The sequence below is a fragment of the Penicillium manginii genome (genome assembly GCF_028828005.1).
Source record: "Penicillium manginii strain IBT 31320 chromosome Unknown utg000004l:1.0-7231830.0:1.0-7236170.0, whole genome shotgun sequence".
Lineage (NCBI taxonomy): Eukaryota > Fungi > Ascomycota > Eurotiomycetes > Eurotiales > Aspergillaceae > Penicillium > Penicillium manginii.
The window spans coordinates 497,343-511,892 of record NW_026643105.1 but is presented as its reverse complement, the minus strand read 5'-3'; the positions used below and the strand labels follow the sequence as shown (position 1 = coordinate 511,892).

At 50.3% G+C, this 14,550-nt stretch overlaps 6 protein-coding genes across 6 annotated transcripts; 3 read left to right on the top strand and 3 right to left on the bottom strand.

Moving 5' to 3' along the window:
- Nucleotides 1-762: 762 nt before the first annotated feature.
- N7533_003894 (uncharacterized protein) lies at nucleotides 763-1,926 on the top strand (the record flags this gene model as incomplete). The annotated part of the gene is given in 4 exon segments (XM_057100544.1): nucleotides 763-871; nucleotides 945-1,207; nucleotides 1,233-1,481; nucleotides 1,492-1,926. 4 exon segments carry the CDS (start codon nucleotides 763-765, stop codon nucleotides 1,924-1,926), a joined length of 1,056 nt encoding a protein of 351 aa, XP_056960174.1.
- A 668-nt stretch (nucleotides 1,927-2,594) lies between these two features.
- Nucleotides 2,595-3,730, bottom strand: erg20 (bifunctional (2E,6E)-farnesyl diphosphate synthase/dimethylallyltranstransferase; the record flags this gene model as incomplete). Its single annotated transcript, XM_057100543.1, has 2 exons — nucleotides 2,595-3,518; nucleotides 3,611-3,730. The coding sequence occupies 2 exons, from the start codon at nucleotides 3,728-3,730 to the stop codon at nucleotides 2,595-2,597; spliced, it is 1,044 nt and encodes a 347-aa protein (XP_056960173.1).
- A 563-nt stretch (nucleotides 3,731-4,293) lies between these two features.
- N7533_003892 (anaphase promoting complex subunit CDC23) lies at nucleotides 4,294-6,578 on the top strand (the record flags this gene model as incomplete). The annotated part of the gene is made up of 3 exons (XM_057100542.1): nucleotides 4,294-4,391; nucleotides 4,454-5,409; nucleotides 5,485-6,578. 3 exons carry the CDS (start codon nucleotides 4,294-4,296, stop codon nucleotides 6,576-6,578), a joined length of 2,148 nt encoding a protein of 715 aa, XP_056960172.1.
- An 852-nt stretch (nucleotides 6,579-7,430) lies between these two features.
- N7533_003891 (ATP dependent DNA ligase domain protein) lies at nucleotides 7,431-10,637 on the bottom strand (the record flags this gene model as incomplete). The annotated part of the gene is made up of 1 exon (XM_057100541.1): nucleotides 7,431-10,637. The coding sequence occupies one exon, from the start codon at nucleotides 10,635-10,637 to the stop codon at nucleotides 7,431-7,433; it is 3,207 nt and encodes a 1,068-aa protein (XP_056960171.1).
- Nucleotides 10,638-11,008: 371 nt separating this feature from the next.
- Nucleotides 11,009-12,568, bottom strand: N7533_003890 (SF3a splicing factor complex subunit PRP9; the record flags this gene model as incomplete). Its single annotated transcript, XM_057100540.1, has 3 exons — nucleotides 11,009-12,230; nucleotides 12,289-12,410; nucleotides 12,479-12,568. The coding sequence occupies 3 exons, from the start codon at nucleotides 12,566-12,568 to the stop codon at nucleotides 11,009-11,011; spliced, it is 1,434 nt and encodes a 477-aa protein (XP_056960170.1).
- Nucleotides 12,569-12,813: 245 nt separating this feature from the next.
- On the top strand, nucleotides 12,814-14,189 carry N7533_003889 (ATP-dependent RNA helicase eIF4A; the record flags this gene model as incomplete). The annotated part of the gene is made up of 4 exons (XM_057100539.1): nucleotides 12,814-12,844; nucleotides 12,895-13,149; nucleotides 13,218-14,111; nucleotides 14,170-14,189. 4 exons carry the CDS (start codon nucleotides 12,814-12,816, stop codon nucleotides 14,187-14,189), a joined length of 1,200 nt encoding a protein of 399 aa, XP_056960169.1.
- Nucleotides 14,190-14,550: the final 361 nt, after the last annotated feature.

Below are 14,550 nucleotides of genomic sequence, written 5' to 3'. Positions count from 1 at the left end.
CGATCTTGCGAGGCTAGATTAATTAATACTGGTAGTACTAGTACTAGCATGGAGTAGCAATTATTTGACTACTATTAACTTGCATAGGAGAATAATCTATTCCCACCCTACAGTATAATAGGAAGAGTGATGGATAGTATAATTAGTACCCTCATACAAGTGGATCACATTCCACGCGAGGGACCATTGGTAATAGCCATCATAATTGGATTGTCTACCTCTGCACGAACGCCACCCACGGCCTGGCATGGTCCAATCCACTTGTCTGGCGCCTTGCATTCGAACGCGACCAGACGCGCGCTGCATACATCGCGCTGAACCACCGGCCTTGAAATACTTCCCCCTCGCCCCTCAACCCTCTCCTTGCTCCCCTCCCTCATGAAACTAGAAAGAGAGTGTGGATAAGCGTGTGAACACATACGAACCATCCAGATATAATTACTCGCTCTCGTCCCAACTATATCCATCTATCCGGAGATATCCCATCCAGTGAAGCCATCCTATCAGCCATCCTCCTGTGTAGCACTCTCCTTCCATGCGCAGCTCTGCACAGGCTTCACCCAAATCATCCGACCTGTTATCATCGTTTGATTGATTTCAGCCTCCTCTCTATCTCTTTCGATCTCAGATAATATTGCTGCACACAACACTTCCTAAAGGTTATTCGCCAGCTTGAAGGTTCACTGAGTAGCCCGAGCTTCCCCCACTTAGCGCAACGCCAAAACAAAGCGATACCGAGACGCCTCGCGCTTGTCATCCATCATGGCTGCACTCACCATGACTCCCTCTCGCCAGCCCTTTGCTAGCTTGGACTCGCCCAGAATGCGTCCAATGATGCGATCCAAGCTGAACCGTCAGAATCAATTGAGTGGTAGGTCCAACCCCAATCTCCATTTGCTCAATGTTGATATCCTTCCATTTCCGGTATCTAACATCCATCTCAGGAGCCGCCCTCTCCGCAAAGAGTTCCATCTTCGTCGACGATGCCGAGAACATTGACCCGACTACACTCAGCCTCTCCTCCAAACGCAAGAGGTCCTGGGACGATGAGGATGATGTCTCGAAGGGTTCCCCCAAACCGCTCAAGACCTCCCGCCTAACACTCACCACCCGCGACCATCTCACCCCTCGACTATCAACCCCATTCAAGAATGGCCCTTCCACCTCAACCCCCCAAATCCGCACCTATCTTCAAACCCGCTGGTCGGTCTCCGCCTCCCAAATCCTTCAAGACACCCGGTCGCCGGTCGATCGCCAAGGTCCGTCCGGAGCCCACCAAACGCGGCGTCGCTCGCCCTTTCTCCCTTGCAGCGGCCCTCTCGCAGGGTAAGACCAAGACACCATCCACTCCCAAGCCTCAACCCAAGGCCCCGGCCTCTTGGTTCTTCGACATCCACGTCGACTCGGAGCAAGAGGAAATGACCAACCTGATGGAACACTCCACTGGCGTCCTCGATATCAGCGACGATGAGGGCAAGGCTGTTATCACAGATGCCCGCGGCAAGGAAAACGTTCCCCCCTAGCGAACTGGGTCTCGATCTTCCCCGCTCCCAGCAGGCCACTCCCCTCGCTGCCTCATCAGCTGCACGCAAGGACAAGATGGAAGAAGACCGTGCCCCGCTGGGTGAGCTGACTGCTTCCGACTACTATCCCGAAGATTGCAACGCCTTCTCCTTTGTCGTTGTCCATGACGATGAGGACGAGAATGTCTCGGCATCTAAAAAGGCCTTCTCCGCCCCGCCGAGCCAAGCTGCTTTCATGCCTCCGGCCATCACTGCTTCTATCGATTCTCTGCTGGCAACCGCCATGTCCAGCCCCACCGTTGGCACGACTGAAACATCCAGAGACTCTGATGTCATCGATATCTGTGAAGCATCAAGCGCGGCTGGTGATACTCAGTCATCCGAAACGAACGCATCATCATGAGCAGCATCACCCTAATCTCTTCCTTCCCTCATCCTCTCGATCCCATCCCTCCCAAAATTGAACTGCATTTGCATTTTGGTCTCGGCGTTTATGGCCCTGGCTCGGCCTTGATCTTTACATGTTTGTCTTGCTAGCAACGGAGTTGTTCCTCTATTATTTCGACTACTCATGGAATACCCTTTCTGATTTTGTCCTGTTTTGTCGCGCTCGACTTGGTGTTTCGCGATCTTGTTATCTTTTACAGCGTATCATTTTGTCTTCACCACCTTTAATAATGAGAAGTGCCTACGTCTGATGTCTGCTTTACGATGTATACAGCAATAGCTTTATGAGATTCCGCCCCATAATTAAAAGAACTTACTGTCTGGCATTGCATATTAGTAGTATGATTCATTATTCACTTCCACTCCGTAGACTTTATGTGTCGAGTGCACTCATAACCTTAGACAAAGCTTCAAATCGAATCGGCTCAAGGTCAATCGAGGCTAGAGAAAATTAATGGAAATTTTGAAACAAATTGGAAAATTTAATAGTTAGTTAGTAGACCCGTGATTCCTAAAAACCCACTGGCAAGTTCATTATCAATTGGAATGCTGATATCGCACATTAAATCAAAGTAGGACGTTTGGTATCACTTTTGTGGCTCCCAAGCTCCGCCATCTAGTCGTCTATTTGGTTCGCTTATAGATTTTGCCCAGGAAGGCCTCGAAGACCTCCTTCTGCAGGCCTGAGGATTCGTCAACAGCCGCGATCTTGCTGCGGAGCTCTCCGACAACCTTCTCCTCGTACTCCTTGTAGAGGGTCTCCAGCTGGAGCTCCTCGAAGACCTTCTTGACCTTAGCCTCCTGCTCGGAGTTCTTGCGGCCGTAGTTGTCATCCAGGATCTTGCGCTGCTCGGGGGTGCAGCGAGGGATGGCCTGGTTGACCAACCAGGAGCACTTGTTGTCCTGGATATCAGTACCGATCTTGCCAATGACAGCGGGGTCACCGAAGTTGTCAAGGTAGTCGTCCTGAATCTGGAAGTATTGGCCCAGAGGGATCAGGATGTCGTGAGCCTGCTTGAGGTTCTCTGGAGTGGCGGTTTGGAGGTAGATCATGGCCAGAGCGACGGGCAGGTAGAAGCTGTAGTAGGCGGTCTTGTAGGTGACGATGAACATGTACTTCTCCATGGAGAAGTTGTCCAGGTTGACATTGTCCTCGGGAGCGGTGATCAGATCGCACAGCTGGCCCAGCTCAGTTTGCCATGTGGTCTCGTGGAAGAGCTCGACGATGTCGATGTAGGCGGGGTGGGAGCGGAAGCGCTGCTTCAGAACAAGGTAGATGGCGGACTCGAGCATAAAGGCGTCGTTGATGGCGATCAGGTTGACACCCTCGTGGCGGTACCAGCAGGGCTGACCACGACGGGTGATGGAGCTATCCATCAAATCATCGCTGACCAGGAAGAAGGCCTGGAGGAGCTCGGTGAGCCAGCCCAGGATGCTCAGGTGCTCGAATTGCTCGTTGGTCAGGGGCTTCTTCAGGAGGGCGAGGCCGGTGTCGGGCACGGAAAGACCGCGGTTGAGCTTGCCACCGGGGACATTGACATTCAGGGACTAGAGAAGGATCAAATTAGTCTCCATGTTTCGATTGAATATGAAGTGGCGGTCAGAGACAGTAAGGGGGCATAATGATTGTCCTACAGTACCTTTTCGAACCATTCCAGGGCATTGGCGGGGAGGTTGTACCGCTTCGCATGAGCCAGGATATCCTGGGCCAGCGAAGGGAAGATAGCCTCAAAATCGGCACGCTTGGTAGTGGAAGCCATAGTGAGATGATGAGAGGTGAAGGGAGTGGGGGAGGAAAAGAGTTGAGTTAATTGAACTAGCAAATAGACCAACCCGTTCTTTCCCCGCGGAGGGGTCCATTTTGTTTGTCCCTTTTTGTATTTCGTGATGCCTGAGGCAGGAACACCCTAATGACTGCCAGTGGTTTCAACTGAGCTTCAACTTACTACTCTCTTTACATCTACATACGCCAGCTCCAAACCTTGATCTTCGGCTTCAATGACCTGATTCGGTATTCGAAGCCTGTACTGAAATTCTCCTTTGCCCCCGCGTGGTCTACCCCGCCGATCGCTTGCAGTTCATCCGCCGCGTCAACAACGCGCCGAGCCCCGAGCCGACATAGCTATTCGTTCCGACTCTGAATTGCGTTGATTACGAGACAATCTCTCCTGTCAATTATCTGGGTGGTATAATCCCGGTCGTGAAGAGGCACTGCATCTTCCACTTTTACTTGCATCTGGATCTCCATACGTGCATACGTGCATGAGTGTCGCACGCCGCCTATCTTCCAATATTTGCGTACGTCCCACTGGCGCTCGTAGCCATGGACGTCACAAACGACAACCTACAAGAGCTGAAGTACCGGCTGGAGGATGCTACAATCAAGTGCTCAGAGCGATGTCTCTACCAATCGTCGAAGTGGTATGCGCTTCCCTCTCCGCATCTCTAAAAGAAGATGGGACTAACAACAGATGCGCAAATAGGGCAGCAGAAATGCTTGATTCTCTTTCACCAATCGATCACGAAGAGACAGACCCCGAATCCCCAATGGAGATCACAGATCCAATTCCCCCTCCTATCAACCCATACCTACGAACCCAAGACCCTACCGAGGTCGCCCTCGAAAATCAAGAAGCTCACAAGTACCTCCTCGCGAAATCCTATTTTGACACTCGCGAATATGACCGCTGCGCAGCCGTATTCTTACCACCAAATACCCCTCCGGTTCCGCTCTCCATGACCTCCCCCAGCTCAAAACCAAAACAATCGCGACATTCGCTAAAAGGCAAGGACAAGGCATCCCCATTCCTTGGCTCCAAGGGCCCTGTCGCGCGAAACCCATACCCAAGACTCAGTCAGAAGTCATTGTTTCTTGCGCTTTATGCCAAATATCTAGCCGGTGAAAAGCGCAAGAATGAAGAGACCGAGATGGTACTAGGTCCAGCGGATGGTGGGATGGCGGTCAACAGAGAACTCCCGGATCTTGCCCGAGGCTTAGAAGGATGGCTGGTGGAGCGCAGTTCAAAAGGCCTGGATGATAAAGGTCAGGGCTGGTTGGAATATCTCTACGCGGTCGTTCTGCTGAAAGGGCGGAATGAAGAGTTGGCCAAGAAGTGGTTGCTTCGAAGTGTGCATCAGAACCCATTCCACTGGGGAGCATGGCAAGAGCTTAACGATCTTTTGGCAAGCACCGAGGATGTAGGATCTTCCAATTCCCATAACCCTTTAATACGTGATACTGACATCCCGCAACAGCTGAAACAAATCGTGGACCACCTGCCTCAAAACATCATGACACTCATATTCCACGTTTACTGCAGCCAGGAACTATACCAGGCTACGGAAGATACATACCAGGCACTTTCAGAGCTGGAATCAATTTTCCCCACTAGTGCATTCTTGAAGACTCAAAGGGCACTCCTTTATTATCACTCCAAAGGTATGTTGTTGTTGTTGTTGTTGTTGTTGTTGTTGTTGCGGCCGCCAATAGATGCCTCACACTAACAATTTATAGATTTTGAGGAAGCGTCAGCTATTTTCACTGATATCCTAGCCACATCACCCCACCGCTTGGATAGTCTCGACCACTACTCTAACATTTTGTATGTCATGAATGAGCGGCCACGCCTGGCCTTTGTCGCGCAAATCGCCACCGCAACAGACAAATTTCGCCCGGAAACATGCTGCGTTGTGGGCAACTACTACTCTCTCAAATCGGAACATGAAAAGGCAGTTATGTACTTCCGTCGTGCTTTAACATTGGATCGAAACTTCCTCTCGGCCTGGACTCTCATGGGCCATGAGTACATCGAGATGAAAAATACCCATACCGCTATCGAATCGTATCGTCGGGCCGTCGACGTTAACCGAAAAGATTATCGTGCCTGGTATGGTTTGGGCCAAGCTTATGAGGTGCTTGACATGTCTTTCTACGCCCTCTTTTACTACCAGCGTGCCGCCGCCCTGCGCCCCTACGACCCGAAGATGTGGCAAGCCGTCGGCTCATGTTATGCGAAGATGGGCCGAGTCGAGCAAAGTATCCAGGCACTTAAACGTGCACTTGTGGCCGGGTCTTACTATACAGACGACACGGCGCCAAGCGCAAGCCCTGGCGCGAGCGCTCGCAAAGTGCTCGACCCCGAAACCCTGCACCAGATCGCAACCCTCTATGAGCGTCTCGGCGATGAAGAGGAAGCGGCTGCGTATATGGAACTGACCCTCCAACAAGAAACAGGCGGCGCGCCTGTCCAAGAGGAGAACTCGGATGAGGATGAGTATTCGTCTGCTTCGGAGAATGCTGCTCAGAGTGACGGGGAACATTCTGGCGACGATGATGCCGACAATATGCCTCGCTCTCGTCGTCGACAAAAGCCCCGTACATCATCCTTCGCGATGCAAAACGACGACTCCAATGCGGGAGAGGCGTGGCATCAGCCCACAGCCACTACGTCGAAAGCGCGTCTCTGGCTGGCTCAGTATGCCTTGCGACACGAGGAGTTGGAACGGGCAGATCAGCTGGCGAGCGAGTTATGTCAGGATGGTATGGAGGTGGAAGAAGCGAAGGCGATCATGCGAGATGTTCGTGCGCGGAGAGAGGAGGCAGGGTAGTCCAGCGAGCCAGGGGCCTCCTGTCATGATAGAAAGTTAGCATCTGAATATGTGGGTACACAAAACCCCCGGGCAGTCAGCTGAGCGAGAAACCATTCACCCAGAAAGATCTTAGCATCTGGTGTACTAAATATTGATAATATAGACAATTGAACACCAACATGGGTGCGCGTGAGCTTCAGAGTGTATATCAATATTGCCTCCCCAGTTAGCCATTTCTCGAAAACCTCACCTGTGCATGACAACAGCCAACTCATTTTTGCTAATGATACCTGACTTGTATTTCCTAAGGTCTTGATGGACTATTCAAACTGGTCTAAACAAAGCTGCGCAGGAAAGAGCAGCCGATCTATGTAATAACAAACACTGGGGAGATGACGTCAAAAAGATACTACACGATTTCAAGATCCGAAGTACCGTCAACGTCCTCACCTCAGGTGGTCCAGTGGCAAAGCCACTCACCACCGAAGCTCCTCAGGTCCAAAACTGGGGAGCCGCCCTCAGCGTTGCGGCCTGGCGCTGAGTGACGGGGGAGGATCCAGGTGGGCGGGTGGTCATAAAAGCATTCCCAAAGGGCTGTCGAGGTATAATGAACTTTTTTTTTTGTTGATTATTTATATATTTGTCTACTTTTTGGAAGATTTAGATGTGAATCTATCCCAAGTCTTGGGAATGGGCTTCCCGATTAGGAAGGGAGTGAAGTTGTCACGAAATGTTGCGACGACGAGGCTGCGCGTTCGAACCCCCAAACCCACTACTTTTTTTCGAAAGTTTTTGCAATTTTGTTTCTTGAGTCTAATTAAGGTGGAAACTTTGGCTGATTTCAATTATGGTATTGGTTTTCGCTCAACTCTATTGGATTGCTGGTTTTTTGGTGGTGGTCTCGCCTAGTGCTAGGATCTCACTCTCGTCAAAAGTCACCGAAAGTGCAAGCGAAGTATGACTGTTTGGGTTGTCACAGTGATTCTCGATCATGAAAGAACCAGATGTATCTACCATAGTGCCACCTTTGGAGTTTTCATCCAAGCCCCACTGAAGACAGGCGTAGTAGTACTGATGACCAAGCTCTGACCAAGTTTCTTGTACGCAAAATATAGGATCTTCAGGTTTAATATCCTGTTGCAAAATAGCCGAGTCCAAGAAGAAAATCTTGCACCGGGTGGGAAGGCAAGATCTTTTGCACCGAAATATTTCAGATATAGCATTTGCTGCGAGGTGGATTTCTTTGCCGAGTGGGTGTTCACTTGGGTTGACCAGGACGATTCCAAAAGCCATGCCTTGGCAGACAGCCTTAGGGTTTGACTTTTCAAGAGAATCAATTGAAGATTGGGAGTTGAGTGCCTGTATGAACTCATGAAGTCCAGCATGACCCGACGTATCAGTTTCATGATGCATGTACGAGGGCCCAGACATGTATACTGGAATTGTCATTAATGGTGATTGTAGGGCACTCTCCTGCGACATCGATCCGGAATTGTCGGGTGCTTGAACATAATATTTTCCAGGTTGGGTGCTTTTTTCGCTGACCGGGGAGATGTGCCAAACACCTTGCGGACTTGAGAATGGGATCTCCGTCTTCACCGGCGACTCGTAGTTTTCAAGAGGGTTCTTATCATCTCCTGTCTCGTGCGTGTTGCCATGTTTTGTTTGGCTGGTATGTTGTCGCGATGATAGATTCTCATTTTCAATCAAGATGTTCTCGTTGAGGCGAGGGCTGCTTGAAGACGAGCTTGAATCCGTGTCGTCAAGGTATATAACAGGAGTTCCTGACGTATTATCTTCTCTCTGAATGCGAGTAGGCTTCTCCAAATCCTGACTTTGGCTTTGATGTGTTCTCGGTTCTGAGATTTGCTCCTTTTCGCTGTCGTATGACGTGGCGTGGGAGGTCTTTGATTTTGAATCCCCTTCAGATTCGGAGTCTGAGCTGCATGTTGACGATAGACTGCGCGATCTTGGAACGATGTACTGATTGAGTCCGTTGCTAACCTTTAATCGCTTGCGCCAATGCCCTATCTCATCAGCCAGCTCCTCTGTTGGTACAGAGCGGGCAGCTTCAGCTAGAAGCTGTAACTCCTGGAAGGATGCGGCATCCTCAAACGTTCGATCTGTGTGAATCTTCAGAATGCGCGGGTGACGAAGGGCGTAGTACCTAGCACCGGATGGCTTATCAAACCCACTGCCATTCAGTTCCACGACAAAGGGCTTTTTGAAAAGTACGCAAGCCCTGGATAGTTCCCTATACCCGTATTCAACTGAAAATGCAGGACATTCGTCTGGATCACATGCAGAAAACTCGCCATGTTGATTCAGAGCTTGCATGTTGTCTTTATGCATGGAATGCCGATGAAGAGCGTCAATTATTTGGAAATGGGGAGTTTCACCAAGTTCCAGAACAGCTTCCTTATTCTGCAGACAGCCGACCAAAAAATGCGTCCATTTGAGTCCTTTCACTGACGAGAGAGCGGCGGCGTCTCTGACCTCATAGTAGGCCCCAACCAATGCAATGTCAAGTGTATCCCCAAGACCCTGGATATAATCTTTCTTCAACTTGATCCATCGTCCGAACGAGGCGTTTGTACCAGCAGCGTATATAGGAAAATATGGATCATCAGAAGCTTTAAGCACGTAACCTTCCCAACGTTGGGAAATGGCTCGTGCAAAACTTACTTCAAGTCGCTCTCGACTTTCGAGATGAGCAAAATCAAGTACTTCCTGGTGAGCGAGGTCGGCTCGACCGTCAATAGGGCTCACCACATCCTTTAGTAGCAGTCTTCTTTGCCGATGAGGCTTCCTCAAGCAGATATCATCATCTAAGACCAGTATGTCAAAGAAGATGATCATCAAATGTTCATAGGGTTGGGGTCTGCTAGTTTTTAGTAAATATTCACCCATATAGTAAGAGGTTAAAACATACGGCGAGTCGTTATCAATGCCAATCATGATCCCAGAGCGAGAAAGAAACTTTCGAAGTTTGTGAAAACCTACAATCTCCCCACGCACGTCACTCCATACAACTAGCTCGCCCTCGAGGATGCAGCGATGCGAAAACTTGCAATCTTTTGATCCAATCCGCAGCGACTTCTCTAAACTGGGGAAAATACCGGACCGGTCTTCCGTTGACTCTTTTCCACTCTTGGAGAAGATACGAAATGGCGTGCGTTGGTTTGTAAGATCCACATGTATCTGACAATACTCTCCATCGTATTTCCGTTCAACACTCATTCGACGCATGTTGGTCATACTAAGGCAATGTTTGATACCGCGAGCCTTGAAGTATTCAGGCCGTCCAATCTTGATACCCATCTGCGGTTGAAGATACTCCAGAGCCATTGCACATAGGCTAGCAGCCATTTTTGGATTCGGGTGAGGTGGGAAATATTTCATGGGCTGTTGGTCTAGCATTCGTAAGGCTCCTTCAAAAGTGTTTTGAAATTGGAGGAGATGCGGGAGCAAAAAATGGAATTGTTCCAAGGCATGCTTGGGCGGGATTATGACTGGGGCGTAGCTCTTCAGAATCATACGAGTGAGCCACTTAGCATCACGGCTACTCAAGCGGCGGTATAAAGGAGTGAGAACACTCTGGACGCCGACAGCGGTCTGCTGTCGGCGTACATCGGGCCCAGAGAACCGACACCGTGATGCGATCATCCCCAGGGCCAGGTCAATCTCCTTAGTGGTGACTTCTCGACCTTGGGGTACATGATTCTCTGCTTGACCCATCACAGTCTCAACACATCTCCCAAGATCTGGACCCCCTGGCTTTCGCCATTGGTCTAATTCTGACAGTCGTGAGGATCCTAAACCCAAGCAGCGACCGATGACCCTGGCCAAGGTGGTTTCTTGTAACCAAAACACACGATCGGTCCGTTTTTCTGGAAACATGCATGACAGTAAGGCTAGCCTGTCCGTGCCATCATGATTAATGTGACCATCATGTTTCTTAAACCACTGTCGAATTGTCCGGAAGTCAGGAATGTCTGTTCCCCACGCTGTTTTTGTGGTCCGGTCGTCCTCCAGCCTCTGCAGCAAGTCGCAGAGGAATGTGAAATTGAAACCCATGGATGAAGATTTGAAGATCACATCTTCACGAGCAGCTTCATTTTGATCTGACTCTCATTTTCAAATCGAACTGACGCGAATTGGCGGAAAAAACGCGACGGATCGTCACCCATGGATCACGAAAACACGTGACTTTAATTGATATACGCTACACCCCTATACTTTGACGGGTTGGAGGGAATATAAGCAGATGATGATGATATTTCTAGAGGTATTCCAGTTTCCAGTTACTTTGAGTATTCAGCCTACCATGGCAATGCAAAAACATGAAACCAACCCATCACATTCGCCAAACTCCGTAGCTTTTGAATAATGTTCATACACCGACCCCAGCCCCCGATCCATTGGACGATTGACAAGAACCGTATCGACTAAAGAATGCCCTGCTTTTGAAGATCCAGGTAAATTCTCTCCGGCATGACGTTGCCCTCAGCATCTTCCATCTGCACGACGTTTTCACGAGAATCCCGCTCCTTCTTGCGTTCCCCTTCAAGCTTCTCCCAGAGTGCCATAGCATCAGCGATGCTAACGATCTCTCGGAAAAGGTTGGTGTTTGATGTGATGCCCAAGCAGTTCAAGCCGTGAACGTGTCGACCTTCAGAGAAGTGTTTGTCGAATGCTCGGCGACCTTTGTAAACGAAATTTCCGCAAACCTCGCATGTGTATTCGACTCCGAGACCGTGCAGCTTGTAAAGCCAGAATGGGATAGGCTTACCATCCCATGCTAGCGGCAGCTTCAAGGGGTTGTAGACTTGATCGTCATTGTCGTCGTCGGATTGATCCCCACCATGACCGTCGCCAAAGGTTTCAGGCTCGGCCATCAAGGTCTCCAGTTCCATTTGACGCTCCCTTTCCGTCATACCTTGTCTGCGCTCCACGTTGATCCGGGTAGCCTGTCGTTCAGGCTGAAGTTCCTTAGTAAGGCAACGTACACGATGCTCACGCTCAGCAATGGCGCGTTCCTTCAAGCTAAATGCAGAAGTGCCAGACTTGACAGGTGCCGAGCTTTCACCCGACTCGCCAGCGGCTTTCTTAGCCTCTGCGGCCTTAATATGCTTTTTGCCTGTCAAGTGGTTTCGATAGACATTCTCATTCTTAAATTCTTTCTCACAAGCCGGGCACCAGGTGCCTTCGCCGGTCCCTTCTGTCTTAGGCCCTGACGTGCCATTTTCGGTGGCGTTCTCTGTCCAGCCGGGAACCTCCTTCGCGGACCACTGCTTGTCGAATTCCTCATCGAAGGCTGCGAAAAGCTTATCCAAATCCTGTAGTGGTCGCACGCGCTTGATGAAGCCTTCGAGGTAGCTAGAAAGTTCGGCAACATAACGGAAGTACTTGTCGGAAAGCTTGTCCTTGCGCTTGAGGGGCAAATATGGCTGCACAAGTTGTTCGAAAACATCGAGATATTGGATGTAGGAAAGGCGCTTTACTCCAGGCAAGTTTAGATAATCTTCGTGAATGCTAGTCAGATCGAGGAATTGGCCGAATCGCTCCTCCCCAGTGAACATGTTGTCAATGTCCATGAGAGTTCTCTCGCTCTTGTACGCCTGCTCGAGGTCCTCAACAGCCCCGCCGGGGTATTTTCTTGTGGAAATCCTTGATTTCATCTAGCTGTTTGTAGAACTCCTCGAATTGGTCGCCCGTGGAGATTGACTGGACTTCTCTTTCGCGCTGTCCATCGGCGTCTGTGTAGATCTCCAAGAGGGTCCTGGATTGTCTCTCGATTTGATCTATGAATGTTGATACGACATGGTCGCGAGTAAGGCGATCGCGGGCCTAGTGCGCTCTGGTTAGTAAAGCTACATCATCGTAGAGTCGTCTGGAATGTGCAGTGCAAGACTTACAGTTCGCGGCTCTTCGGCCACTCGTTCAGCCACAGCCTGCTCCAACCTCTCCAGATCCTCGTGAATGAATCGCTGGTCCTCAAGAAGCATATTGAAAGCGCGATCGGACCTCGTCGGTTATGTCCGGTGCGCACAAAGTGAGTTGGTTGGTGATTCTAGTGAATGTCGGTGCAAAGCGGCGGCCATCGCGGTGGAAGCTGCAGCTTTGCGGACAGATCACGTGCCCGTACCACTCCAATCGCAAAAAGTCATTCCAACGGTCGGGTTAACCTCAACTTTCTTGGGTCTTCTCAGTTTCACTTCCTGTCTCCCGAGGAAATCTCAATCTCTTCATCATGGCGGACGGAATCGACAGACGCGCGGATGGTAAGCACCTCGAGTTTTGGTTCAAGTGGTGTGTTCTAACAGTTGCGCAGACCGCATGGAGTTCAACACCTCCAAGGAGGTCACGGTGGCGCCGACCTTCGAGGATATGCAGTTGAAGGAGAGCCTTCTCCGTGGAATTTATGCCTACGGTTACGAGTCCCCCTCAGCCGTCCAGTCGCGTGCCATTGTCCAGATCTGCAAAGGTCGCGACACCATCGCCCAAGCCCAGTCCGGTACTGGTAAAACTGCGACTTTCTCAATCAGTACTTTGCAGGTGATCGATACTGTCGTGCGCGAGACCCAGGGTATGTAAAGGCAGGAGGGCTCCCTGAGATTTATGGTCGAGGATGCTAACTTAAGCTCTGTTGAATAGCTTTGGTCCTGTCCCCCACTCGTGAACTCGCAACCCAGATTCAATCCGTCGTTATGGCTCTCGGCGACTACATGAACGTTCAATGCCACGCTTGCATCGGTGGTACCAACGTCGGCGAAGACATTCGCAAACTCGATTACGGCCAGCACGTTGTCTCGGGTACTCCCGGCCGTGTCGCAGATATGATCCGCCGCCGACACCTGCGCACCCGTCACATTAAGATGCTTGTCCTCGATGAGGCCGATGAACTTCTCAACCGTGGTTTCCGTGAGCAGATTTACGATGTTTACCGTTACTTGCCCCCGGCGACGCAGGTCGTCGTCGTCTCTGCTACTCTCCCTTACGACGTGCTGGACATGACCACCAAGTTTATGACCGATCCCGTACGCGTTCTGGTTAAGCGTGACGAGCTGACCCTTGAGGGTATTAAGCAGTACTTCATTGCTGTCGAAAAGGAGGAATGGAAATTTGATACCCTGTGCGATCTCTACGACACATTGACCATTACCCAGGCCGTTATCTTCTGCAACACTAGGCGTAAGGTCGACTGGCTGACTGATAAGATGCGCGAAGCCAACTTCACCGTCTCCAGCATGCACGGCGAGATGCCTCAGAAGGAGCGTGACAGTATTATGCAAGATTTCCGCCAGGGTAACTCGCGTGTCCTGATCTCTACTGATGTGTGGGCTCGTGGTATCGATGTTCAGCAAGTTTCGTTGGTTATCAACTACGATCTCCCGACCAACCGTGAGAACTACATTCATCGTATCGGTCGTAGTGGTCGATTCGGCCGCAAGGGTGTGGCTATCAACTTCGTTACCAGTGATGACGTCCGCATCCTGCGTGACATTGAGTTGTACTACTCAACCCAGATCGACGAGATGCCCATGAACGGTAGGCTCACTTTCCTTTTCTCTCTTGCATACCTTTTTACTAACGATTATGTCTTTAGTTGCGGATCTCCTTTCATAATCGCCACAAGCCGTATTCAATCTATTATCTGCTTTACGAGGCTAAAATGCAACGCGATGCGATCGGTTTGGATTGCTTTTTCTATCTGCACAGAGCCAGGATCAACTGGCCCCAGGTCTACAGTTAGCCCGGGTGAAATAAGGGGCCAAGTCTAGTGTGGAGGAAAGGGGAAGATCATATGATTCAGTGAGAATGAACCCTCCTTCTACCTGCTCAATAGCTCCATGGCAACTGACACACATCGAGTCCAGTTCAAAATTGCCAAACAGCGTGTACATTCCTCTAAAGGATGGCACTTACGACATCTATTATTGAATTGTTCTGGGGACAGTACAGTAACTCACAACCCGCCACTCCCTTG